Source organism: Brachyhypopomus gauderio, chromosome 18 (assembly GCF_052324685.1).
Source record: "Brachyhypopomus gauderio isolate BG-103 chromosome 18, BGAUD_0.2, whole genome shotgun sequence".
In the NCBI taxonomy this organism is placed as follows: domain Eukaryota; kingdom Metazoa; phylum Chordata; class Actinopteri; order Gymnotiformes; family Hypopomidae; genus Brachyhypopomus; species Brachyhypopomus gauderio.
In genome coordinates this window covers 3272424-3299648 of record NC_135228.1, presented here as the reverse complement: position 1 = coordinate 3299648, position 27225 = coordinate 3272424, and the positions used below count along the sequence as shown (strand labels likewise).

Sequence of the window (27225 nt, the reverse complement as noted above, 5' to 3'; positions counted from 1 at the left end):
GTGTGTGTGTGTGTGTGTGTGTGTGTGTGTGTGTGTGTGTGTGTGTGTGTGTGTGTGTGTGTGTGTGTGTGTGTGAAGAACTAAGTAACTCACTGTAGCTTCTACAGTGTACATTGTGGATCCTCCAGTAGAGCATAGAGCTGCTTCACTCCTGAGTCTCCTGGATTATTGGAGTCCAGATTCAGCTCTCTTAGGTGTGATGAGGGGTTTGACCTCAGAGCTGAACACAGAGCAGCACAGCCTTCCTCTGTAATGATGCAGTTAAACAGACTGTAGAGGGAAAGATAAAAACCCGTCAACCTTACAGTTCAGCACACACACACACACACACACACACACACACACACACACACACACACACACACACACACACACACACACACACCAGAGATGGGCCTTTGAGTGAGAGACACAAACATTTTTGTGTGCATAGGAAAACGAGATAAGTTGTGGTGGAAAATACCAAATTGTTAGTTTCTGATAAGATAGTATTTTTGAACATAGTGTGACTGAAGACAAAGCTTGAGGTCACTCTCTGGGTCAAGGGACTAGATGAGATGAGGAGGTAGACGGGAATGGAGACATGTTTCAGACAGGAGACATGTTCCAGACTGAGGACATGTTCCAGACAGAAGACGTTCTAGACAGGAGCAAGTTTTCCCTAGGAGTGTAGAATTTATGTGCTCAGACCGGCTTTACTGATACAGCCAAATATCTTATTTTGTGTAATCTGTGTCCGTAAATAGTATGACTTCATAACACATGACCAGTCCTTAAGGCGATACAAATAACACACACACAAAATATACACAGAAGTACATAACCACACACACAGACAAGCCCAGGGAGTCTGTACTATGACAATTATACTTTTGGGAAACCCCTCCCAGTGCAGTGATGTGTTTATGAATGAAAATACTCACTCAGCTTTTCTGGATGCTGTGACCACTGGCAGCAGTCTCAGTAGACATTCCTCTGATGGGTCAAATTTACTCAGGTCAAACTCATCCAGCTCCTTTTCTGAGTTCAACAACACAAACACCAGAGCTGACCACTGAGTAGGAGGGAGTCTGGCTCGAAAAAAAAAAAAATCAAATATATTTGTATAGCGCTTTTCACAACACATGTTGTCACAAAGCGCTTAACATATTTACAAGGTTAACAAATACAAGACATCTATTGAGCAGTGTTGGGAACGTTACTTTAAAAAAGTAATTAGTTATAGTTACTCACTACTTGTTCAAAAAAGTAACTGAGTTAGTAACTAAATTACTCTATAATAAAAGTAACTCGTTACCAGGGAAAGTAACTATTTGCGTTACAGTTAAAAAAAAAGTTTTATGCCGATAAATAAGGATTTTTTTTTTTAAAGCAGTTTTCACAGTCAGTTGAAATGAGTAGATCAGAAAGGTGTTTAACTTTTGATATTTATTGCACATCCACAGACCAGTGCAGGATAAAATCCTTTAAAATCCCAAATCTTTGTAAAAAAAAAAAAAAGCAAAAGTAAACAGTTACACTATATAAAGTGCATTTACATCTATCAAATTAAATTAAATTCTCTCAACCTGAGACAACTGGTTTGTTCACAACAGAAGTAAACTTATCAATAAAACCTCTATCCTTAATTAAATAAATCAAATACCCAGTCTGGTAGACATTCAGGAACTTCAAGTATTTTCTTAAATAATGTTTATATCGCCACCTTGAAAATGCAAATTTTTATTTGGCTTGCTCCTGACTCGCCATTTCAGCATCTTCTCCATTTGTGTCGCGTGTCTCTCCGTCTCACTGGCGTGCTTCGGCACGCGTGTAAAAACACTGGCTCTGATTCGCTTACTGACTTCTTAAGTTAAACATTTGTTATACCGAGAACTGTGACCTATCGAGATCTGTTACTCCTCACTAGCCTGGACAGCGGTCCGCTCGGATTACTGTTAGTATATCAATATATAGTAACGCACCGCTTTTAATGACCAGTAACGTCAACAGCGTTGTAACGACACGAAAAGTAATTAATTATATTATCCCGTTACTGACAATATGACGCCGTTACTTAACGCCGTTATTTTTAACTGCGTTATTCTCAACACTGCTATTGAGACAGGGGTAACTTCCTCTGCTCAGGTATGTTTGGACTTCCTGCACTAGAGAATGATCATTCAGTTCATTCAGACAGTGGAACAGATTTATGGATTTCTCTGGAGAGGGATTCTCCCTGATCTTCTCCTTGATGTATTTGACTATTTCCCCTTTACTGTGAGAGCTTCCTGTATGTGTCAGTAGACCTCCTAATAGTGTCTGAGTCCAGTGAGAGACCCAGAAAGAAGTGGAGGAGAAGGTCCAGGTGTCCATTCTCACTCTGTTATGCCTTGTCCACTGTGTTCTTAAGGAAGTCAGATATTGTTGACCTTTTGGAGTCATGTGGGACTGCAGTGGTTTCCTGTTCCAGCATGTTTGTATTGTTGGAGTTGAAGGAGGGAAATGCATATAAAGCAGCCAGAAACTCCTGAACACTCAGATGTACAAAGCTAAACACCTTCCCCAGGTACAGCCCAAACTCCTCTCTGAAGATTTGGGTACAAACTCCTGAGTACACTGAGATTTCTTTGATATCAACGCCACACAATATCAGGTCTTGCTCATAAAAGATCAGGTTGCTCTTTTCTAACTGTTGGAAAGCCAGTTTTCCCAGTGCCAGAATTGTCTTTTTAGTATGGTGAGGATCAGTGTCAGTTTTGCTATGGTACTTGCTGTCCTTGTGTTTGATGTGAAAGATCAGGAAGTGTGTGAACATCTGAGTCAGAGTCTTGGGGATCTCTCCACTATCTGCTTCACCCAACATTGTCTCTAAAACAGTGGCTGCAATCCAACAGAAGACTGGAATGTGGCACATGATGTAGAGGCTTCTTGATGACTTCATGTGTGAGATGATTCTATTGGCCAAGATCTGATCACTGATTTTCTTCCTGAAGTATTCCTCTTTCTGAGGGTCACTGAACCCTCGTACCTCTGTTACCTGGTCAACATATTCAGGAGGGATCTAATTGGCTGCTGCTGGTCGAGAGGTTATCCAGAGGAGAGCAGAGGGAAGCAGATTCCCTTTGATGAGGTTTGTCAGCAGCACATCCACTGAGGTCAACTCTGTTACATCCCACAAACTCTCATTGTTCTGGAAATCTAGAGGAAGTCGACACTCGTCCAGACCATCAAAGATAAAAATGACTTTGTAAGCATCACAGTCTAATAATTCTAATTGTTTGTATCTGCAAAAAAGTGATGAACCAGATCCATCAGACTGATCTTTTTCTCCTTTATTAAATTCAGCTCCCTAAAAGGAAGTGGAAATATGAAGAGGACATCCTGATTGGCTCTTCCTTCAGCCCAGTCCAGAATGAACTTCTGCACAGAGACTGTTTTCCCAATTCCAGCAACTCCTTTAGTCAGCACTGTTCTAATGGGTTTGTCTTTAAAGAGGTCATTACATTTGATGGGTGTCTCCTGTGTTGCTGGTCTCCTGGATGCTGTCTCAATCTGTCTCACCTCATGTTCATTATTGACCTCTCCACTCCCTCCCTCTGTGATGTAGAGCTCTGTGTAGATCTCATTCTGAAGAGTTGAGCTTCCGTGAGCTGAGATTCCTTTGTTAATTCTTTTACATTTATCTAGTAGTTTGTGTTTGAGCTTTTGCTGTTATATAGAGACCAGCTCTAAAATACAGAAGAACAAGATCACATTTTTTAAAAGTCAGTCTTAAAAAGCTAAAACTCTTTGTCCAAAGATACTCCCATCATAGAGCCATGACCCAGAGCTCTTACTGGTCTTTAGTGTGTTAGCGTGGTCTTTCTGGCTCTGATCCTCCTCATCCTCTGTCTCTCCCCCAGAGCATGTTGGGTCATCTGGACTCAGTTGATTCTTAAACCTGGAGAATATGTAGCACATTCATACTTGTACATCACACACCATTAGACACTTTAACAGATATTGTACAGTACAGACTGGATGAACTGATTAAACCACCTAAACCAGTATTGAAACTCCCATTGAAGAATGAACTGATTTAATTCCCTAAACCAGTATTCCTCACTCCCAGTGCTGGATTAACGGATTTAATCCCTTAATCCTTACCTCATCACTACAACCAGGACCCCATCCTTACCTCTTCTCACTACCATACCCTTCCTCACTGAAGTTAGGTGGAGGGGTTATTGATCCGACACTCTCCGTGGAAGCACAGCCGGGTTCAGGTGTGTCTGATCTCGCTTTCTGTATCAGACTAATATACATCATTAGGGAAAATGTTAAAACAATATATACTGGAGACCATGTGTGTATTGTCTTGTGTTTACACATAGATAAACACAATAATAGTTATAGATAGATATATTTATCTATAGGCGTCAGGGGCAATCAGACAAAAAACAAATATTTTAAGAATATTAAAACGTTTTGTACATAAAGGTAATATGTTTTTAATCACAACAATCTCTACTTAAAACCATAAATACTGGAGACAATATCTGAATTGTCTTGTGTGTATACATCTATTATTTTAAAATACTTAAAACTTCAGATCAGTTCTCACTAGCTCAGTTTACAGATGATTGTGAAACAGCCCAGATGGGAATCAGCACCTCTAAAACTGAGACCATGGTATATGGTTGTGATTGAGTCCACATGGTTGTGAGTTTAAGTATCGGGTTCTTGTTAACGAATGAGGGAAGGATTCTGATTTTCCTGATAAGAATCTAAAAGAACTCAATTCTCAAATAGATCAGTGCAGGTTATAGAATATACCTAACCAACTTTATAAAGTACCTTGCTATAAACAATAGCCTGCTTTGTCAGAGGTTTATCATAAATATGCATAGCAGATGGGATACTTTAGAGGGAATTGGTATTAGCATTGATTTACCTTTTAACTGATACTAATAATGAGCTCATCTGGCCCAGTATAGCTATAATCAAGGAAGACTGTGGCTACACAATTAACCAGATTTATTCAATAACCAACAAAATATAAAACAATAACATAACCATGCTAGATTAAAGTAAAAATTATACCTAATGGAAACAGATAGCAACCCGAGCAGGCTGCCTCACGGAGAAGAACCCAGAAGAGGATGAAAGAGATAGAGCAAGACCCCAGAGGAAGCCAAGAGAGAAGAGCAAGAGAGACAAGAGACCACTGTACCCACAAACCTCTCCTTTTATATCCCCCCAGCATCTCAAAGGGACAGCAGTCACAAAAACCAGGTTAACCAATGGGAATCAGGTTGCTGGTAAAAACAACAGAGTACATTTGCATACAGAGTACATTCCATACAGGACTGCCACCTTTGGGGTGAAGTCTACAACCCTTCTCAGGGAGTGATGGAACTCTTACCCTGTTAGCATAACCTTTCCCAGTACACAACAAGCTGCAAAATGAGACTAAACATGCCACACAAACACACTGATATAACTAAAATACAAATGGTCAGTTTTATCCCATTGCTATGGGAACCTCTTGAGGTAACCCACCATTTGTTGCCCCCCATGGTTTGACGGAGGAGCACCAGATCTTGCATCCCCCACAGGAACACATCTAATCACTCCTACACTGCTCTCACAGTTTTACATCAATAATTGAAAGTAGCTAACTAACCTAGTCACTAGGGTGCACACACCAGTGTATTTTAGTGCCGGTCCCAAGCCCGGATAAATAGGGAGGGTTGCGTCAGGAAGGGCATCCGGTGTAAAAACTGCTGATGATGCGGATCAAAAATATAAATTCCCTACTGGATCGGTCGAGGCCCAGGTTAACAACGACCGCAACTGGTGCTGTTGTCCAACAGGGCATTAGCAGAAATTGGACTACTGTTGGGACAAGGTGGAGGAGGAGAGGGGGGAAGAGGGTTCTGAAGCTGAAGGAGAGGAGGCAGAGCAGGAAGGTGGAGGTTAGAGTTGCTACGTTGAATGTGGGCTTTATGACAGGTAAAGGGAGAGAGCTAGCTGATGCGATGGAGAGGAGGAAAGTAGATATACTGTGTGTACAGGAGACCAAGTGGAAGGGGAGCAAGGCCCGGAACATTGGTGGTGGCTTCAAACTATTTTATCATGGTGTAGACAGGAAGAGAAATGGATTAGGGTTAATCCTGAAGGATGAGTTTAGTAAGAGTTTAGTGGAGGTAAAGCAAGTAAGTGACAGGGTGATCTGTGTAAAGTTAGAGATTGATGGGGTGATGATGAATGTCATCAGTGCTTATGCTCCTCAGGTAGGTTGTAATGTGGAGGAGAAAGAAGAATTCTGGAGAGAGTTAGATGAAGTTATTTTGCAGGTTCCTAAAGAAGAGGGAGTGGTTATTGGAGCAGATTTAAATGGACATGTTGGTGGAGGGAACAGTGGTGATGAGGTGTTGGGTAGATATGGTGTTAAAGAAAAGAATACAGAAGGACAAATGGTGGTAGATTTTGCTAAGAGGATAATTATGGCTGTAGTTAACACTTACATTAACACTAGAGCTCCTAGAGAAGCGAAAAATTTCACAGGGCTTGGTAGGGTCCATGTAGCCCACTCCCCTGCTGTGAAGGGATTAACGCCCATTGTCTTGGTAATGCGGTGGAAGCGGCTCACCCCCAGCTCATACGCCTGCCAAAGCACAAGCTGGCTCACCCCCAAGCTCATATGACCAAAACACCAAACGTGATACTTCACGAAAAAGTTGAAGTTACAAACAGACTGTATGTTACCGATACTACAACAAACGGCAGAAAATTTGTAGACTCGTGTTTCAAGTTACAATTCAATCGCACGTAGAGACGACAGTTTCTCTAATGAGTCCCGTCAAACAATAAAAATAAATAAAAATGTTTGAATCTTGCTCTTTGTATATTTCATATACTATACTATATAATATTTGTTGTAATCAAAAACTTTCTGTTTTCGCGTTTGAATTCGCGTTTGAAAAGCTAAGAAATTATATGGCGCAATTAGCTTGATGCTAATGTTATATAGGAAATCCCATATCATTGCTAGCGAAAATTAGCATGGTCGCGTTGCATCACTGCATCACTGATAAATGTTGTGATCTAAACAGCAGGCTGGAAAAGGAGAGGAAAAGACAGGAAAACAAATTCATGTGCTCTCTATCTATCTATCTATCTATCTATCTATCTATCTATCTATCTATATATATTTGTGTTAGAAGCATTTGATAGAAGCATTTGTGTTTCTGCTTGTTTGTGATCTAAACAGCAGGCTTGAATCTTGCTCTTTGTACATTTCTCATACTATCTATCTATCTATCTATCTATCTATCTATCTATATTTGTGTTAGAAGCATTTGATAGAAGCATTTGTGTTTCTGCTTGTTTGTGATCTAAACAGCAGGCTTGAATCTTGCTCTTTGTACATTTCTTATACTACCTCTATCTATCTATCTATCTATCTATCTATCTATCTATCTATCTATCTATCTATCTATCTATCTATCTATATTTGTGTTAGAAGCATTTGATAGAAGCATTTGTGTTTCTGCTTGTTTGTGATCTAAACAGCAGGCTTGAATCTTGCTCTTTGTACATTTCTTATACTACATCTATCTATCTATCTATCTATCTATCTATCTATCTATCTATCTATCTATCTATCTATCTATCTATATTTGTGTTAGAAGCATTTGGTAGAAGCATTTGTGTTTCTGCTTGTTTGTGATCTGTGATCTCTGTGATCAGAGACTTTCTGGGTGAGGCTGCTGCCTCAGTCTTGCTTTGTGAATTAACATAATAAAGGGTGATGTTTGGCTTTGCTAATTGCTGGCAAGAAGGAGAAGAAGGAGGGGTGATGTCCTCAGAATCCTGAATTCTCAGGAGCTCTAGTGTTAAGAAAAAGGAAGAGCACAAGGTAACATATAAGAGTGGGGGAAGATGCACACAGGTCGACTATATCCTCTGTAGGAGACGAAACCTGAAAGAGGTTAGTGATTGCAAGGTGTTACCAGGGGAGAGTGTAGCTAAACAGCATAGGATGGTTTTGGAGGTGAAGAAGAGGAAAAGAGTGAGAGAGGAACCTAAGATCAGGTGGTGGAAGTTAAAGGATGAGGAATGTGGTGTAAAATTCAGGGATGAGGTGAGGCAGGTACTGGGTAATGGTTGTGGTGTTCTGGATACCTGGGATGAGACTTCAAATGCAGTGAGGGATGTGGCTAGGAAGGTACTTGGTGTGACCTCAGGACAGAGGAAGATAGACAAGGAGTCGTGGCGGTGGAATGAGGGAGTTCAGGAAAGTTTGAAAGGAAAGCGGATGGCTAAAAAGAATTGGGATTTTCAGCGAGATGAAGAAAGTAGACAGAGGTACAAGGAGATGTGTCGCAAGGCAAAGAGAGCAATGGTAGAAGCTAAAGAGAATGCATATAGCAAGCTGTATGAGAAGTTGGACACTAAGGGGAAAAGGATCTGTAAAGATTGGCCAGACAGAGAATCCGTAATGGGCAAGATATGCAGCAGGTTAGGATGATAAAGGATAAAGATGGAAATGTGTGTAACGCAGCTCGCACTGCGGAGTGAGGGGACGGACACAAATGCTGAGAAGAGCGAGATTTATTAACTCATGGATTCCTGCCGAGGAAGTTCGCGACATCGTGAAAGGATAAAAGGAGGCGTTGTACTTTTGCATAAAATTATAACTCCGTAATCATGGAGGAAAGCGGATTCTTCGTTACTCTCCCGAGCAACGCTTCGAAAGACATATACCCCGATAACAGAATTTCGTGCTACAGGACATTTCTTAAAACCTATAGAGTTGTCTGGCGAGTGGGAGGTAGTTCTCACAGAAGTGCAATATCCTAACACGTGGTTCAATCTGCACGAGAAGAATGGGAAGGAACCTACCTTTGTAGTTAGAAGGGTAGACGGTGTGAGCACAAAGTGTTTTATACCGCAAGGGTATTATGACGATATATACCTCATCGTAAAGGAAATGAATAAGAAGCTAAAACTTTGGATCCCGAACTAAAGTTAGAATATCGTCCGCTGAAAAACAAAATCCGACTTTCGGTCTCCTCCAAACCCTATTGTTTAGAGGTTAAAGGTAACCTTTCGCTTATTCTCGGGCTGGGACCCAAATGCCTCACGCAGGAAAAGCCGGAGGCACCCTACCCTACGGACCTTTGCGGAGGGATTTACACATTGTTCATGTATAGCGATATTATACAATATCAGAGACTGGGGGACAGCTTTGTGCCGCTGCTGAGATGCGTACTTATAGGGGGGAATAAGCACGATTTCCTCACAGTATCGTATGATAAGTCACACTATGTACGTGTTACCAAAGCTCTCATAAACGATATAACCATCGAAATCAAATCTGACCAAAATATCGAAGTACCTTTTCAATACGGGAAAGTTATAGCTAAACTTCACTTTAGACCTGTAAAACATTCATTCTGCATTTGAAGAAAATGCATCGAACGAGTTACGGAGATTCTCAGATCTATTTGGACTTTGTGGCCAAGAAGCAAGAGGGATCGGGACTCGCCGCCATTGCCCACAGGAACGCTAGGTGTCCTCCCGGAAGATGCCTCACGTCATCGTATAAAAATGCAACGTCGTCGCGAGCAAGGTCAAAGTGAAGAAAAAAACCAAGCGAAGAAGCGGTAAACGTTCTTCCTCCGATAACAAAAGAAAGCTGAACATCTTCTAGAACCGCTATGGCATTTCTGCATAGTATGTCGGCTGAATGCGCCAAAACGGAACTGGATATCTTCACTCTGCCTTATACTCAAACGAGTATTGAAAAGTACGCATACGTGGAAATACCGCCGCTTTCATCCATTGCTGACGGAGGGGCGCCGATAGATTTTTTACGTAGCGGGTAATAGCGACGATTACCTGGATCTCAACAACACTTTTTTATACCTAAGATGTAAAATCACAAACCCTGACGACATAGCCGCCGACGCTAAGGTCGGCGTCGTGAACTACCCGATAGCCTCCCTTTTTTCACAAGTGGACGTTATGCTAGGAGACCGCCTCATCAGTCAGTCTGTGTCTGAACGACGAAAGGTCCGGAGAATTTTTTTATTCTTACGGTAACCCTCCAGACTACGAAATCTTTCCTAAATCTATTTATTCATTTATGAAAAAGAACTGCAAAGAAATAAGACATAACTCTACACAAGCTCAGAGCTTTGATTCCATTTGCTGCGGCCCTCACTGCGTTTTCTTTTTATGTCAAAGGGCTAAAGGAAGATCGTTTAATCAAGTTATATCGAATTATAAGAACGATGTAAAAATCAATGATAAAATGGTTGTAACTTTTGTCAAAAAAATGTACACTAGACTGAATAAGAGATGTTCCGTTACTTGTAATCAGCGAGCGTGTTCCGGCGAAAAGTTTAAATGCTCTGTAAAAGGTTAGACGTACGCCATTTTGTCTTTTTGTATTTTTTATTATTAAATTGTAATTACATTGAATAAAAAATGATACAACCGCATATTGTTTTTATGTCCTTAACACTAGAAGTCCCTGAAATTTCAACCTCCCCCCTGAAGTCCATAAAGAGGGTCCAAAGAACCTTAGTCCAAACTGACACCTCTGGTGGCTCCAATTAACATCCATTCATTTGCAAAAGTGTCCCTTGCCTGAGGAATCAGCAGGGGGGAGAAGAGCTGAACTTGCCTCCAGTGTTATGTAAATGAGGCGTGTGTCAGGTATGGGTGGTTGCTGCTGAAAGCTTGCACCTCCTTGGCTGCCATATGAGACTGTGCAAGATCTCTTGCAAGAAGTCTCCTCATCTACAGAACCATATGTTTGAGATTTGATTTGTGAAAGGTTGAAATAATGTGAAATTGACACAAACATAATATTTGAATTATAATGGCATATAAGTGGCATATTGATTAGTCAAAATGGCTCTGATATTTTTAACCTTATTTTAAGTAGTTTTGTCTTTTGAAAAACTGCTAAACATATGCTGCAGATTCGCATGCCCGGTGGCCATTTTTAACATTTTTTACATAGTTCAATTTAAAACTAGATATCTCAAGTTGTACATATAGGAAAATTATCATTCATTGCTCAAACTGAAGTAGGCAGTTGGGGGAACATATTAATACACTTCAGTATCATATTCACATAATTTGGTTTATTTTAGAGCCTCTATTGCAGATGCTAATATGCCAGGAATGTCAAAAATGCTGACTTGAACATGACTGGAATGTATATTCACATAGTTATTCAAATGTGGTATCAGAAATTACAATAAATTTCGCTAGGGTCTTTTCTAACAACACAGAAAAAATGGAGCAAATCCATGCAAGCATTGAAAAGTTATTCAGCTTTATCCAAGGTATGTCAAGTGCACCACACCCATGTCTAAATATGCCACACCCGACACACACCATTAGCCAACTAAACTAACATGCTAACAAATTCCTTACACGAAACCGAGGAGTTACGACAAACATTTCATGTCCAAATATGAACGTTATGATATCATATTTATGTCCAATATAGTCTGACAGCATAAGCTAGGTTACCGTAGCCAACTCCGGTAGCATCCGACACGATACAGAGTACTCCAGCACTCAAAAGCTCCAAAACTGTTTATAACCTAATGCTTAGTTAATGTTTAGTATTAGGATATATATTTTGTACAATATCGCTTATGAAAAATTATCCATTTTTACTCACAGTACGTAGAATCGCGTCGTAGCCGGTGTACCGTCTCACTTCCGGGTTGGCGAAAATTCCGAAAATTGCCCATATATTCCACACAAAGTAATCCGTTTATGTCATGTCCAAGAGTAATCCGTTTATGTTCAAAAGTATCCACAATCCGCATAAAAACGAACAAAATAATCCATGGCTGCTTCAGTTTCGCCAAACAGTGTGTTCTGGGGAGCTTAGCTTAGGTTAGCAAAGGGTTAGCTTATGTTGCTATGCTAGCGGCCGAAATTGGAAATGAAGCACCAGTTTCCGAGGGCTCAATTTAAAAATATACTTGACCAATCATGTCATATGAGGGCTGGTTAGCTTCGAAGGAAGTAAACTATTGGTTAGAACAGCTTTCAATCACTTCTGAGGCTCCAGCTTGTCTCTGTGGGCTTATTGGTTCACCCTCCCCCCCTCCCCTTCGCACCTCGCCGTGGGAGAGGTTGTAAAACCTGTCATTCAAAGTCACTACCCCACTTTAGACCAATAAAAACCATTCAAATCAAAGCAGAACCGCTGCAGCTTTGTAATGAGGGGTCAAATCAGCGTTAAGAATGCTTCTGTGACGCTTAGGGGGCAGATTTGTCGGAGTGTCTCATTCAGGAAGCGGATTTCGGAAAATTTTGTAGTGAGGTGAGCAAGCTTTTTAAGGTACTTAACCACAACGCTGTTAAGGTCTTAAATTAAAGCCTTATTAGTAAACGATTTTTAGGTGACAAAACATTAAGACATTTCACAACATAAATATGTTTTGTAAACGGATATGTCGGGAGACCCCCTCGCGGGGTGCACTTTTGTGGTCAAATTCAAAGCCGGATATCTCGCGATCGGCTGCACATAGACGGCTGAAACTCGGTAGGCATGTAGATGGGATAGGAAATTTTGATTTAAGCGCTTTTGTTTGGAGATTCATTAATGTTTAATATGTTTTATATCGCCGTAAAGGAGCTGGGCCCGGGGGCGCTTCTGCATAATTGCTAATAGGTAAAAATGTTTTTACATAAATGTATACAAAAAACCCTCAGCTACTTGAAATAGAATAATATTCAAGATCAAGATTTTGCCGTGTGTCTTCCAAATACAGCCATAACCAGCAAACAAAAATAGAAAATTTAGGAAATCTTACCAAAAGAGATTTCAGAGTCACTACTCTCTGAAAACTAACAATGTGTTGTGTGTGACGTTTGTGACCTTACGCTTGAAAATTGCTTCATATGGGCTTTTCAAACTTTTTTTTGGCCCACCTCCAACCTTTCACCTTTGGAGGACAACTTTGTTTTCATGTAAGGATCAAAAAGAAAATAATTCTGTATAATACAGTACAATAGTGATAAAAACAATTGGGGTTAGGTGAACCATACAGGACAGGAGAGAAAAGAGGGGGAGAGAAAGTAAAAAGGGAAAAGACAGAAGAGCAGAAAAACAGCTCAAATGACCACTGCAATGATTCACCAACTGCTGCTACTAAATGAAGAGCAGAAAGTAAGACATACAACACAAATGACTGTGATGTATGTGTGTGTGAGTGTGTGTGTTTATGTAAGTGCAACATAGGATAAATGTACGGAATGTACTTATTAGCAAGGCCCCAGAAGCCAGAGGCAGGCAGAGAAAGACCAGGGAACCCCACCCACCCACGGCCCCTCCCCCACCCACGGCCCCTCCAGGATCATGTCCAAAGCCTGCTGTGTACTGGAAACCTTTGCTATCCTTGCTTCTCAGTCAACAGAGTAAGTGAAATGTGTGGTGACATGGATTTTCATCCACATGTAGGTGGCTACAGTCATCTTTCTCTTTATTATAAAACTGACACAGACATTATTTGAACTATAATTCCAAAACATCTCAAGTCTGCCTCCTTTGTACTAATTTTGGATTTTTTCTCACTGCAAAAGGTGACATGATTATTGGTCAAAATAGCTAAAGTTCAGATTTCTCTGAAAGGGTCTTTTCTTCTCCATCTGAGTCAATGGATCAACATAGCTCACACTATCACCCATCCCCCCGTCTACCTAGAAATGGCTGCATGACAAAGGATGGCCTCATGGGATACAAAATACCTCAGCACTGGCTTTTGGCAGGCTCAGGTAGAAATGCAGTAATGTTAGTAATGTTTTTCTTCTAAAAAAAGATAAGTGGGTTCAAAATAACAATTTTTGAAAAAAATTACCAAATTAATTGTGTTGATACACCTCAAACAAGGTCATGCAAAAGTCTGTAAGCTGGTCCTGAGTGTGTCTGCCCATCCCCCAGCTGCATTGTTGTGCAGGGGACATGCATAAGGTGAGAGAGGCAGTCAGAGGGCCTGGCTGAGAGCAGCAGCTACAGAGGACATGAAGTAAGTTTAGAAATATATACAATAAAGTTGAAATGTTCTCAACAGAGCACTCACATACAATTATCCACTCAGTCTGCCACTCCCTCATTTGGGGAGAAAGCTACACTATTGTGGCTATTCCCCACTTTAGACAATTTTATTAGACAATTTAGACAATTTTTAATCAAGGAGGGGTCTGAAATTGTCATCTTAGGTGCATGTCCTCACTGTATTGGAATATTTTATTGTCTGAGTGAAAGAGAAACAAAATGGGGTCACTAAAGTGGGAATAGCCACAATACTGTATCTTTCTCCCCAAATGAGGGACTGGCAGACTGGGTAGATAGTTGTATGTGAATGCTCTGATGAGACCACTCAGGAACAATTGTGCAAATGTGAGATGTGTCGATTGCTACAGATACACGTGTGGCAAATGTACCAGGGAGATACCCTGGCAGTGCCAGGCATGTTCTGACAGACTGCTTAGTGACTGCTGAAATGCTAGTCACACAAGAAGGACATGCCACTCACACACACACACACACACACACACACACACACACACACACACACCCCTGCACTGCAGCCTATTGTAAATATGTATGGAATTGTTTTATTCACGGATGTAATTTTGGGGGGGGGGGGGGACATTTTCAAAAGCCGGCTTTGGTCCCCCCCAGTTTTTACTGTTAAAACCAAATATTTAAATAGCGACGAATCCATGTCCCCCCCACTTTTGAAATCAAAATTACGTCCATGGTTTTATTCCTTGTATTTTTTGTATAATTTTTAAGGCAATAATAAAAAGCATGGAACATAAAGCATGGAAACATAACAGTTGTTCTTTTGTATGTTTCTCATGCTGAAATTTCAGTCCTCCTGACTTAGACACAAATGCTTCTGGTCATTACTCACAGTTATACCTGGCTGTAACATTTCTAATTCTCTATTTAAAATATTAAAAAATAATTTATTGTCTGTGCTTTGTTGCTCAGATAAAACTAAACTAAATACAATATATATAACCTTTATATTATAAAATACAATAAAATGAATAGAACTAACTAGAAACTAAATGGCCAAACTCAATGGAAAACAACAATTAGTTGTGAGTTTAAGCATGCCCCCTCCTGTGGTGCACCAAAAATGGCCTTATTTACAGAACAAAAGTGCCTGTTTGCTGCTGATAATAGGGTGTTAGCTAAAATCCTTCAGCTCACTCGACCCTTCTCTGGGTTCCAATGGTAGAAGTGTTGAAAGACCCTTCTCTGGGCCTTCTAGTGTTAATCAAACTTCACCCAAGCCGAAGGGCTAAAAGTAGAATCAGCACTCGCTGAATCGGAACTCACGGGGGCGAAACTCGAGCTTTTAATGGCCGACACGTTTTGACGAACGGCGTCGTTAGGAATGGTCGAATACGGTATTTAGTTTAGCTACCGTGTGTAGTATTTCATTCCAGCCTGGGGGGCATCTGTCGTCAGATATCTTGTGGGTAGCCGTGAGGTTTTTAATCAAGTCCAACATGTGCGAACCTTTAATCGTTTTTCCTCGGAAAATAAACTCTCCCTCGTCGTTCCACGATGCCGTGTTACCCGATTTAGCTATTTTGTCCAGAATGTAGGAGGCGTTTTTTCTGGCTCTCCCCGGAACGTTTTCGATAACCTCTTTTATCACCCAGTCCTCGGTCGCGCGTAGATCTACCGGTTGATCTGGTATCTGGATGATCGGTTCCTCGGGGAGGGTTAGGGTTAATCGCGACGTTTCTTTTTCGTCTATTTTAACAACGTTTAAAAATCTTTGCAAAGCCGCGGAGTAAAGTTTAGCCTTGTCGTAGGAATTCATGTCCGCTCTAGATAAAATGTGACGCATAACCGCGTCTAAATCGTTTTCCACGGTCCGTCTTATATTTTCTTTACCCGTCGCCACGTTTTTAAGCATATCTATTTGATGTTGAGGAACCAAATACATCTTCTCCGCAGTCTCCATTATCCTTTGCCCGATAGCAGGTTGCTTATAAAGGGCACCGCTATGCTGAGCAGAGGGAGAAGGAAACCTCCGTGCTGGTTAATAGCTTTTCTCTTTGTAGCTACAGCTCTTTTATTCGCAAAAAGTTTTATCCACTTTTTCTGTCTTTTCAAAACACTGTACTGTTTAGCGGTCAGAGGAATGTTCCCGCAGAGCAGATTAAAAGCCAATTCGCATATAGAAAGTATGAGTTCCAGCGAAGCTTCGTGTAATATAACCTTCATACGTAGGGGTTGTGACTTATATAAGGTTTTCAACGCGGGTAGGTTCGTCTTTAGTCGAGCCGACATTTTCTTTTCCTGGCGTTATTTGAATTTTTTCTTCTTGGGAACGTACACGACGGGGTTCTCCCAGAAAAACGTGCTTGACCTAAGACGGAGCTCTTTTGGCGTTTGAGCTTTCAAGTCTACTAATAAATAACCGTAAGGTTTAGAGGTGGCGTCTTGAAAGCACTCTATAAAGTATTTTGAGTTTCCGGGGTACATTTGGCGCGCCAGTACGCTGATCTGTGATCAGTACGCTAAATAAAACCATGTAGTTTGCGTTCAGGTTGATGGTTCTACTAGTCTTACCTTGAAAGAAAAGATTTTGCACCAAATACAAAACACTCAGGTTTCTGTGATGCGTGTATTTTCTAAATGCTTTTTCAATCTCATCGTTTTTGCTGGCATCCTGCATAAGATCGTCCAAAACGAGATGGTTAGTCCTATCTATAGGAAACAGTTGGTCGTCGCACATAGACTCAGGTATTTCTTGAACAAAGCGAACATTTATTTTGTTCATCAAATCATTGTACAGAGGTTGCCAACATGTATAACACCACACGATATTATTGGGGACTTTAGACTTCGTTTCATTACATTTTTCCAACAACTTTTTAATAAAAAAAGATTTTCCACAGTTACTGGGTCCGCACACTATACATGAAAATGGTAGCTGAAACCTAGCATCAAAATGCACCACAGACATTTTTAAAAAAGTAACAAAAGAGTCCTATTTACAATCAATTACAAAAATGTTAAAGCTTAACACTAGAAGTCCCAGAGAAGGGTCTTTCAACACTTCTACCATCGGAACCCAGAGAAGGGTCGAGAGAACTGAAGGATTTTATCTAACACCCTATTATCAGCTGTAAGCAGGCACTTTTGTTCTGTAAATAAGGCCATTACTGGCGCACCACAGGAGGGGGCATGCTTCAGCTCACAACTAATTGTTGTTTTCCATTGAGTTTAGCCATTTAGTTTCTAGTTAGTTCTATTTAGTTTATTGTATTTTATAATATAAAGATTATATATTGTATTTAGTTTAGTTTTATCTGAGCAACAAAGCACAAACAATAAATTATTTTTTTATATTTTAAATAGAAAATTAGAAATTTTATAGCCAGGTACATGTGAGCAATGACCAGAAGCATTTGTGTCTAAGTCAGGAGGACAGAAATTTCAGCATGAGAAACATACAAAAGAACAACTGTTATGTTTCCATGCTTTTTTATGTTCCATGCTTTTTATTATTGCCATAAAATTATACAAAAAATACAAGGAATAAAACAATTCCACACATATTTACAATAGGCTGCAGTGCAGGGCTCTGTGTGTGTGTGTGTGTGTGTGTGTGTGAGTGGCATGTCCTTCTTGTGTGACTAGCACTTCAGCAGTCACTCAGCAGTCTGTCAGAACATGCCTGGCACTGCCAGGGTATCTCCCTGGTACATTTGCCACACGTGTATCTGTAGCAGTCGACACATCTCACATTTGCACAATTGTTCATGAGTGTTCTCATCAGAGCATTCACATACAACTATCTACCCAGTCTGCCAGTCCCTCATTTGGGGAGAAAGCTACAGTATTGTGGCTATTCCCACTTTAGTGACCCCATTTTGTTTCTCTTTCACTCAGACAATAAAATATTCCAATACAGTGAGGACATGCACCTAAGACGAAAATTTCAGACCCCTCCATGATTAAAAATTGTCTAAATTGTCTAAAGTGGGGAATAGCCACAATAGTGTAGCTTTCTCCCCAAATGAGGGAGTGGCGGACTGAGTGGATAATTGTATGTGAGTGCTCTGTTGAGAACATTTCAACTTTATTGTATATATTTCTAAACTTACTTCATGTCCTCTGTAGCTGCTGCTCTCAGCCAGGCCCTCTGACTGCCTCTCTCACCTTATGCATGTCCCCTGCACAACAATGCAGCTGGGGGATGGGCAGACACACTCAGGACCAGCTTACAGACTTTTGCATGACCTTTTTTGAGGTGGATCATCACAATTAATTTGGTCATTTTTTTCAAAAATTGTTATTTTGAACCCACTTATCTTTTTTAGAAGAAAAACATTACTAACATTACTACATTTCTACCTGAGCCTGCCAAAGCCAGTGCTGATGTATTTTGCATCCCATGAGGCCATGAGGCCATCCTTTGTCATGCAGCCATTTCTAGGTAGACGGGGGGATGGGTGATAGTGTGAGCTATGTTGATCCATTGACTCAGACGGAGAAGAAAAGACCCTTTCAGAGAAATCTGAACTTTAGCTATTTTGACCAATAATCATGTCACCTTTTGCAGTGAGAAAAAAATCCAAAATTAGTACAAAGGAGGTAGACTTGATATGTTTTGGAATTATAGTTCAAATAATGTCTGTCAGTTTTATAATAAAGAGAAAGATGACTGTAGCCACCTACATGTGGATGAAAATCCATGTCACCACACATTTCACTTACTCTGTTGACTGAGAAGCAAGGATAGTAAAGGTACACAGCAGGCTTTGGACATGATCCTGGAGGGGCCGTGGGCGGGTGGGGTTCCCTGGTCTTTCTCTGCCTGCCTCTGGCCTCTGGGGCCTTGCTAATAAGTACATTATGTACATTTATCCTATGTTGCACTTACATAAACACACACACTCACACACACATACATCAGTCATTTGTGCTGTATGTCTTACTTTCTGCTCTTCATTTAGTAGCAGCAGTTGGTGAATCATTGCAGTGGTCATTTGAGCTGTTTTTTCTGCTCTTCTGTCTTTTCCCTTTTTACTTTCTCTCCCCTTGTTTTCTCTCCTCCTGTTTTCTCTCCTGTCCTGTATGGTTCACCTAACCCCAATTGTTTTTATCACTATTGTACTGTATTATACAGAATTGTTTTCTTTTGATCCTTACATGAAAACAAAGTTGTCCTCCAAAGGTGAAAGGTTGGAGGTGGGCCAAAAAAAAAAGTTTGAAAAGCCCATATGAAGCAATTTTCAAGCCTAGGGTCACAAACGTCACACACAACACATTGTTAGTTTTCAGAGAGTAGTGAAAATCTGTAGTAGTGAAATCTCTTTTGGTAAGATTTCCTAAATTTCCTATTTTTGTTTGCTGGTTATGGCTGTATTTGGAAGAGACACACTGCAAAATCTTGATCTTGATAAGTTAAAATTGCTCAATAATATTATTCTATTTTAAGTAGCTGAGGGTTTTTTGTATACATTTATGTAAAAACATTTATACCTATTAGCAGTTTTTCAAAAGACAAAACTACTTAAAATAAGGTTAAAAATATCAGAGCCATTTTGACTAATCAATATGCCACTTATATGCCATTATAATTCAAATATTATGTTTGTGTCAATTTCACATTATTTCAACCTTTCACAAATCAAATCTCAAACATATGGTTCTGTAGATGAGGAGACTTCTTGCAAGAGATCTTGCACAGTCTCATATGGCAGCCAAGGAGGTGCAAGCTTTCAGCAGCAACCACCCATACCTGACACACGCCTCATTTACATAACACTGGAGGCAAGTTCAGCTCTTCTCCCCCCTGCTGATTCCTTAGGCAGTGGACACTTTTGCAAATGAATGGATGTTAATTGGAGCCACCAGAGGTGTCAGTTTGGACTAAGGTTCTTTGGACCCTCTTTAGGGACTTCAGGGGGGTGGTTGAAATTTCAGGGACTTCTAGTGTTAATAACCGTAGGGCAGAGTCCAGAAATCGGGCAGCAAAACGCGCTTATCGTACACGATCCTGAACCTTTTCTGTTGTGTTTTGTTTTTTAGGAGGAAGCCTATTTTATCCCTGATGATCATGTTGCGGGACGTCATTATCTCTCTAGAGCGGGAGGGGTTTTTAACGTGCTCATCGACCAGTTCCGTCAAAGATTTCAGGTTGACTCGTTGGTATAATTTAACGTGAGCCCCTTAACCTTCATGACGTTCTCGCCCTTTAATGTACAGAAACGTACGTTTTTGGCCCTCCGCTGACAAACTCTACAATGCCGTCTCCTTCCGAGAGTTCGCTGGTGAGCCCCCCCAAATAATCGCTACGAAAACGTTTGAGACGCCGGGATCCATGCATCTGACGTCGGCCTGTCGCCACTGCACAAGCGCTACATCGTCGTTCAAGAACGACAAGTCCCTGACTTTGATGCTCGCTGAAAACATAAACTGTAAAAACATTTCAGGTTGCGTGATCAGAGACGTGTTCAGTCTGTCGGGCCTCTGACACATTTTTCTCCAGAGAGAATTTAGAGCTAGTTTAGCCACAGATCTCTTGGCGGGGTTATGCGTTATTTTCCCCACGTCCAGACTAATTCCTTCGCGTTCCTCGTACCCTCTCACATATTCCTTCTCGTCCGCCGCACATTTTACCCAGGAGGGGTACCCGCTGCTCTCCTGTTTAGTTTTCAAAAACATTTTAATGTAATCTGAAAACAGGGTGTCGGAGCGTTGTGGAAATGCCAGACTTCAAAAATTTTCTGCACCACGTAGCCTTTTTCGACGGCTTTGATCACTTCTCGACTGCACCAAGTACCCGTCAGGGCTCTTTCGTCGTCGCTATGCTCGCACTCTGACAGTCGATGTAGCACGCAGGTTCTACAGAGAGGGAAGGTGAGCTTGCCGTTTACTCTGTAGGGCAGAACAGGCACCCACAAGCCTCTGGGGGGCAGAACTTTGACTCTGACTATACCGAAATATTGTTCTTTCGGCAGGAAGTCCTTGAATACGATGACGGGGTGTCCGAGAGGGTAGGTCTTTGTTTTGTTGACGAACGGGTAGAGAGATGTGAAGTCGTAGTAATCGATCCTCTCCCCGGGTTGAGCCGTGTAGTGCAGATTTAACGCGTTGGTCCTACCCCCAAACAATGCGTCGCGGGGGTTTAGCCTTTCTGGAAAGTCAAAAGTTTTCAGAAAGCTTTTCACATCTTCGTCGGTCTTTTTCATCTCAATCCACTCGTGTTCCCATATCACGGTCATGCGCAGATTGTACGTATGCTTTAAGTATTGAATTCTCGTCTTCATTCTTCTTCATTTTTATGATTTAAAGCTGGTTTTAAATGCTGATAAAACAAAAGTTATGATGTTTTCTAATTCAAAATCTAAACTTTCAAACCTGCCTTCAATTATTACTGCTCAAGGAACTCAGATAGAACTTGTTCCTACGTATAAATATCTAGGCATTTTAATTGATAGTTCTCTTTCTTTTACTGCTCAGATTCAGCAACTTGTTAAAAAATTAAAACTGAAGTTAGGTTTTTTCTTTCGAATAAAATCATGTCTCTCTTTTGAATCTAGAAAGAGACTGGTTTCTGCTACATTTATATCTGTATTAGATTACGGTGATGTTTTGTATATGCACGCCTCTTCTCAAAGCTTACAGTCTCTGGATACTGTCTATCACGGAGCTCTGAGGTTCATCACCAATTTTAAATCTCTTACACATCATTGTATGCTGTATGCGCGTGTTGGATGGTCTTCGTTGTATGCTCGTAGAAAATATCATTGGTCTATTTTAGTTTATAAGTCTATTTTAGGTCTACTCCCATCCTACCTTCTGACCTATATCAGTCATAGGAGTATTGATTCTTACAATCTACGCTCCCAGAATCTTTTTTTATTGTCTGTTCCTAAAGTTAGAACTGAACTGGGAAAAAAAGCATTTAGGTTTGCAGCTCCATTTACTTGGAATGAGCTACAAAAAGACTTGAAACTTAAAGATCTGGTTTCTTTGGGCTCTTTTAAGAGGATGTTGAGCAACTTGGAGGTGGATGCTTCTAGTTACAAATGTTTTGACTGATTAATTGATCTGACTTATTGTCTTGATTCTATGTTCTGATGTATTGAAAACTTGTTATTGTTTTTATGTATGATTGTTTTTATTGTAAATTGTGAATGTACTGCTGCCTGTCTTGGCCAGGACACTCTTGAAAAAGAGATTTTTAATCTCAATGAGGTTTTTCTGGTTAAATAAAGGTTAAATAAAAAAAATAAAATAAAAAATTATCTCGAGTAGACTCCCGTACGTCGCGCCTCGGGTCAGAGGGTGATTCTCGTGCGAAGCGAAGCATTTATCGCATCCGTGATAAAAACACCCTAAAAACTCGTACGCTACCCGCACTCCTTTGTGTTTGCTGTATCCGTCCACGGAGTATTTGCCGAATTTTACCTCCCCGCCGTTCAGAGTGTGTTGAATGTTTATCTCCCGCTTTTGCGCCACATACTCCAACCATTGGATAAAAGAAGACGAAAAAGATTTCTGCCCGCTGACGTAATGATCCAACGGAGGAATGGCCAACGTGTGTGGGGAAAGAAACTTTGTTCTAAAGATTTTCATGCACACGCTGGCTATGGTGATGCAGCTGAAGGGGTCGACTTTCGTGCTTTCCAGGATCTCTTCCCTGAATATCAGACAGGCTCGCCGCAAAATCTTCACGTCGTTCTTACAGTACTTGGCCATCTCCTCCTTGAATAGGAAGATTTCTCCTTTGACCTCGTCGTACCATCGGAAGAACTCCTCGCGTTCTTTCTGCATCATGCTGTCTACGCCGTAGAATTTGGGAGCTGGGTAAGGCCCCACACAGTCCTGATGTTCCGGGATGTTCCAATAGTGAGGAAAGTAGCCTTTAGCGTCTGACTCGAACCCCATAGCTTTAGGCATTGCGGAGAGCTTCATAGGCATGAAACAGAGGCTGTCGATAAATCTCTGGTTAAACTCGGGTCGGTAAAACACAGAATCTTGCTACCTTGGGCTACAATGTCAGGAGCTACACCTTCTTTCACCAGGTAGTTAAGCATGAGATAGGAATCGTATCCTCTAGCGTTGTGCGCTATGAAAATATAGTTGCTTTATGCGGGGTTGCGGAATTTTGCAAAGAATTTTTTAATGCAGTCTTCCCCGGACCATGTCCACGTTTTCCCTTCAAACCCCATGCAGCATAAAAAATTTGCAACGTGCACACCCGTCGCTTGATGGCATTCTAGATCGTAGAAGATGAGTTTGTCGCTCCGCTTTTCTTTCTCTAGAGGTTCGATAAAACACAGGTGATTAAACAGTTTATCCAACTTTTCCCCTCAGAGACGACAGCTTGGAACGGCGCATTTATGCTGCTTCTGCTCCTAAAATGATGTTTTAACCACAGTGTTACATTGCGCGCAATAGAATGCTCTTTTGCATAATGTGTACGTAATGTTTTCGTTATTCTTTTTCAGCTCCTTGTGTTTGTCATAACAGTACTGAGATCTGCACAGTCTTAGACATTCGGGGCATTGCGTAGGTTTCTTCTGTTTATGTTTGTGACATTCGGAATCGTTACAGACGCCGCACGCGTGTTTACAATTATGATTCCTAGGGTCCTTGTAAGTAGCGTAGCAGTAATTGCAGAAGTAAGACGCTCCTAGAAGTCCTTTTATGTTCTTTATGCCATAGTAATGGTTGTCATGTAAAAAAATGTCCGATCATTGGGGATTTCAGAGGTTTGAAAAAATGAATATCCTTTTTTTTCGGGGCTCTGAGCATTGTAATCGATAGGTATTGCTAAACTTTCATTCAGAGTTTGTACGGTTTGTAAAATGTGAGGGTTCACTGTATGTAACCTATCATTTATTTCTCTAAGATATTGCTCTAGTTCTTGGAAACAATCGTGTTGTTGTTCTGGTTGTGTAATCTCGGGTCTGGCTTCGGGGCTCTGAGCATTGTAATCGATAGGTATTGCTAAACTTTCATTCAGAGTTTGTACGGTTTGTAAAACGTGAGGATTCACTGTATGTAGCATATCATTTATTTCTCTAAGATATTGCTCTAGTTCGTGGAAACGGTGTTGTTGTTGTTGTTCTGGTTGTGTAAATACGTTTACTTTGGGGCTGTGAGCAATGTATTCGGTAAGTAATGCCAAACTTTCATTCAGAGAATGCACGTGAGGGTTCATCGTGTCTTCATGCAGGTTCTCATTTATTTCTGTAAGACAATGTATGAACTCGTGTAAATCATAAATGCTTTATTAGGCACGTTGGTTATATATCATGTCGTTATGTTTCATGAGTGAACTCGTGTAAATCATAAATGCTTTATTAGACACATTGGTTATATATAATGTCGTTATGGTTCATGAGTGAACTCGTGTAAATCATAAATGCTTTATTAGACACGTTTGTTATATATCATATCATTATGGTTCATGAGTGAACTTGTGTAAATCATAAATGCTTTATTAGACACGTTGGTTATATATCATGTTGTTATGGTTCATGAAAGGGCCTCTCTGACACTAATAACAGCTTCGTTCATAAGCAAATTAGCGGAGCTTAACACTGCGTACGAGGCCGAAATCACTTGGCTCTGCGTACTGTGGATACGAGCGTCTTTCAGACGTTCTGCGGTTACAACCGCGTCTCTTGCCCTTCGAATGAGATCAGCAGTCATGAGGTCCTCCTCCTCCTCCTCCTGCACTTATCGATTCGGTTCATGTTCCTGAAGTTGACCCGCTCCGTCTTCCTGATTTGAAGTCGCATCATTTCATTACATGTTTGGTAAAATTACATGTTTGGGAAAACTTATGTGACGGAGGAGGTGCTCTGGGCGGTGAAGCTTGTTCCCAACTGTTGAAACGCAACGAACTAGCTTCAGACAGTGTTTCCCAAGCGCTCGGACCCTGTTCAGTAATTACTGTTGGAGTTTCTAACGCTGGAGTGGGCTCCCAGTCATTCATCGCTTGATTAATGATGTCGTCATCTTTGAAAAATTTAGTCAAATGAGAATAATTTAGTCAAATGAGAATAATAATGATTCAATATAATAATAATAATAATAATAATAATAATAATAATAAAATAAAACATACCAGGAGACGCACGAAAAGGGCGTACAACCGCAATATGGTTGACGTCTAGATCAGTATATAATGAAATCTCTTGGTATTCAAAATCATCTTCATCATCATCATCATGCATCACCCCTGCCATCATCTATATATTATGAACAATAGACATATTAATTCGGTAGGAAATTATCTGAAAAAACCATTCTCTGAAATCTTTTTTATGAAATCACTACACTAAATGCCCGCTAGATGGCAGTACAGGATAACTAATGGAAGAATGATAGAAGTTTTTCTATGAAACCCCATTCTCAGAAATCTTATTATGAAATCATTACAAATATGTCCGCTAGATGGCAGTATAGGATAACTAATGGAAGACAGTTTTAAATGTAACGTTCATTCAATATGCAATGTTTGACCTTTTATAATGAATGGAATAGTTTTAATTGTAACATTCACTCGGTCAAGCGGTTCATTCATTCAATATGCAATTTTTGACAGTTTATAACGCTGTTAACTTATTATACATCAGTTGTGAAAGAGTATAAATGTTTAAATACTAAAATGATTACATTTAAGGTTTAGCAATGTTTTATTACTTTCATAATAATTTAATACTTTCATAATAAGACTCTAAAGTCTTACCTCCTGCTTGAGACGCGTTCATATCTTGTAAATGTCGGCTTGCTCGGATGGATTCCTGGTCATGGAGTGAAACACCTAACTTCTAGCCTCTTTTTGTACATTTCTTGGGCGTGGGGCAGATGTATTTTGTTATATTATTGTGTGTGTGTGTGTGTGTGTGTGTGTATGTATGCAGGTGTATGGGAGACCGGGGATATGCTCTGTAATCAGTGAAAGGAGTTAATTCAGTGGACAGGCATGAAAATGGGTCAGGGGTTAAAAAGGTGAGAAGACCGGGGGGCGGGGCATGTGACGTCATGGGGATACGGTGACGGGGCGTTGACATGTGACGTCATGGGTATACGGCGACGGGGGGGGTTGTGGCTGCTGGTGTACGGGGATATAGCACAGGTGATGCCAAATATTACGGAGTCCGTAAGGTGACATCATGTAAAAAATATAATAACGCGTGGCCACGACTTACTAACGCATGCGAACGAGATAATTAACACATGCGAACAAGATAATTAAGTATTACTTTATATAAAGCCAGGTTTACCTTCCTTGGGCAGTCAGTTCGCGAACATCCCTGGGATCTGCTTGCTTTGCTGTGAAAAAATAAACTTTGTTGCCGCGTGTGAAAGGCGACATTAGTATCTCGTTCCCACGCGTTAATAAGTCGTGGCCACGCATTATTATTTTTTTACATGATGTCACCTTACGGGCTCCATAAAATATAGTAAAATCCATAAAAAAATTTTTTTTGACTGTCTTGTCAATGGATTCAATGTATGAAGCCAGATCCTTAAACGCGAGAAGCCGCTTTCGCCATTCCAGATGTCTCAGTCAAAACCATTACGTCTTAATGAACCAATAAATACAACAGCGGCGAAAATGAGTGTAAAAAATACCAGGGTTCACGTGTTTTTATTTTCTAACATGGGCTAAAGCACAGGGTAGACTCAAACAACAAGCGTTTACAACTTCATCTTCAACCTTTTCAGCCCTGGCGCGAATGTTATCACACGTGCCTGGATTCACCAGTTACAACTACAGACACACTAGAAATCATCTTGTTTCTTATTTTATGTCACCGTTAACTACACGGGGTTGACGCGAACTTAATAGGTCTATCTATCTACCTATTTATCACAAGAGCTTGTGGCTCTGACAGTATTCAACGCTGTAGCGAACGGCAGGAACTTTGTTTTACCTCAAAATATGAAAACGATTGAAACCATTAATAACCCAATTAAATCCACTGGGAAATGTACGATCTGGTAAATGTAGTGGTAAATGTACGATCTGGTAAAGGTAGTGGTAAATGTACGCTCTTCTGTCCTGCTTCTCGTCCCGCTTAGCAGTAAATGAATAACATGAATGAAGAACGTTCGTATGATTGAAACGCTTCTTGGCCTCTATGATGGTTCTGGGCGGAAACTGCTGGCCACTGTCATTGAAATTGCCGATTTCGGAAGTGCTCTGT

The 27225-nt window shown here is 40.6% G+C and overlaps 1 protein-coding gene across 3 annotated transcripts in view; it reads right to left on the bottom strand.

Annotated features, from left to right (window-relative positions):
• LOC143481739 (NACHT, LRR and PYD domains-containing protein 12-like) overlaps nt 1-27225 on the bottom strand; it is a 92006-nt gene that overhangs the window by 1973 nt on the left and 62808 nt on the right. The window contains exons 14-15 of one of the 3 annotated variants that reach the window (XM_076979862.1): nt 3819-3922; nt 931-1070 (exon numbers count right to left, since the gene is read on the bottom strand). The exons of 1 other annotated variant lie outside the window; for it this stretch is intronic. In XM_076979862.1, the coding sequence (XP_076835977.1) occupies nt 1027-1070; nt 3819-3922 (148 nt within the window). In that variant the 3' untranslated portion in view covers nt 931-1026. Of the gene's footprint in view, nt 1-930; nt 1071-3818; nt 3923-27225 lie in introns of those variants that run through there. One more of the 3 variants, XM_076979860.1, reaches the window with a different exon arrangement.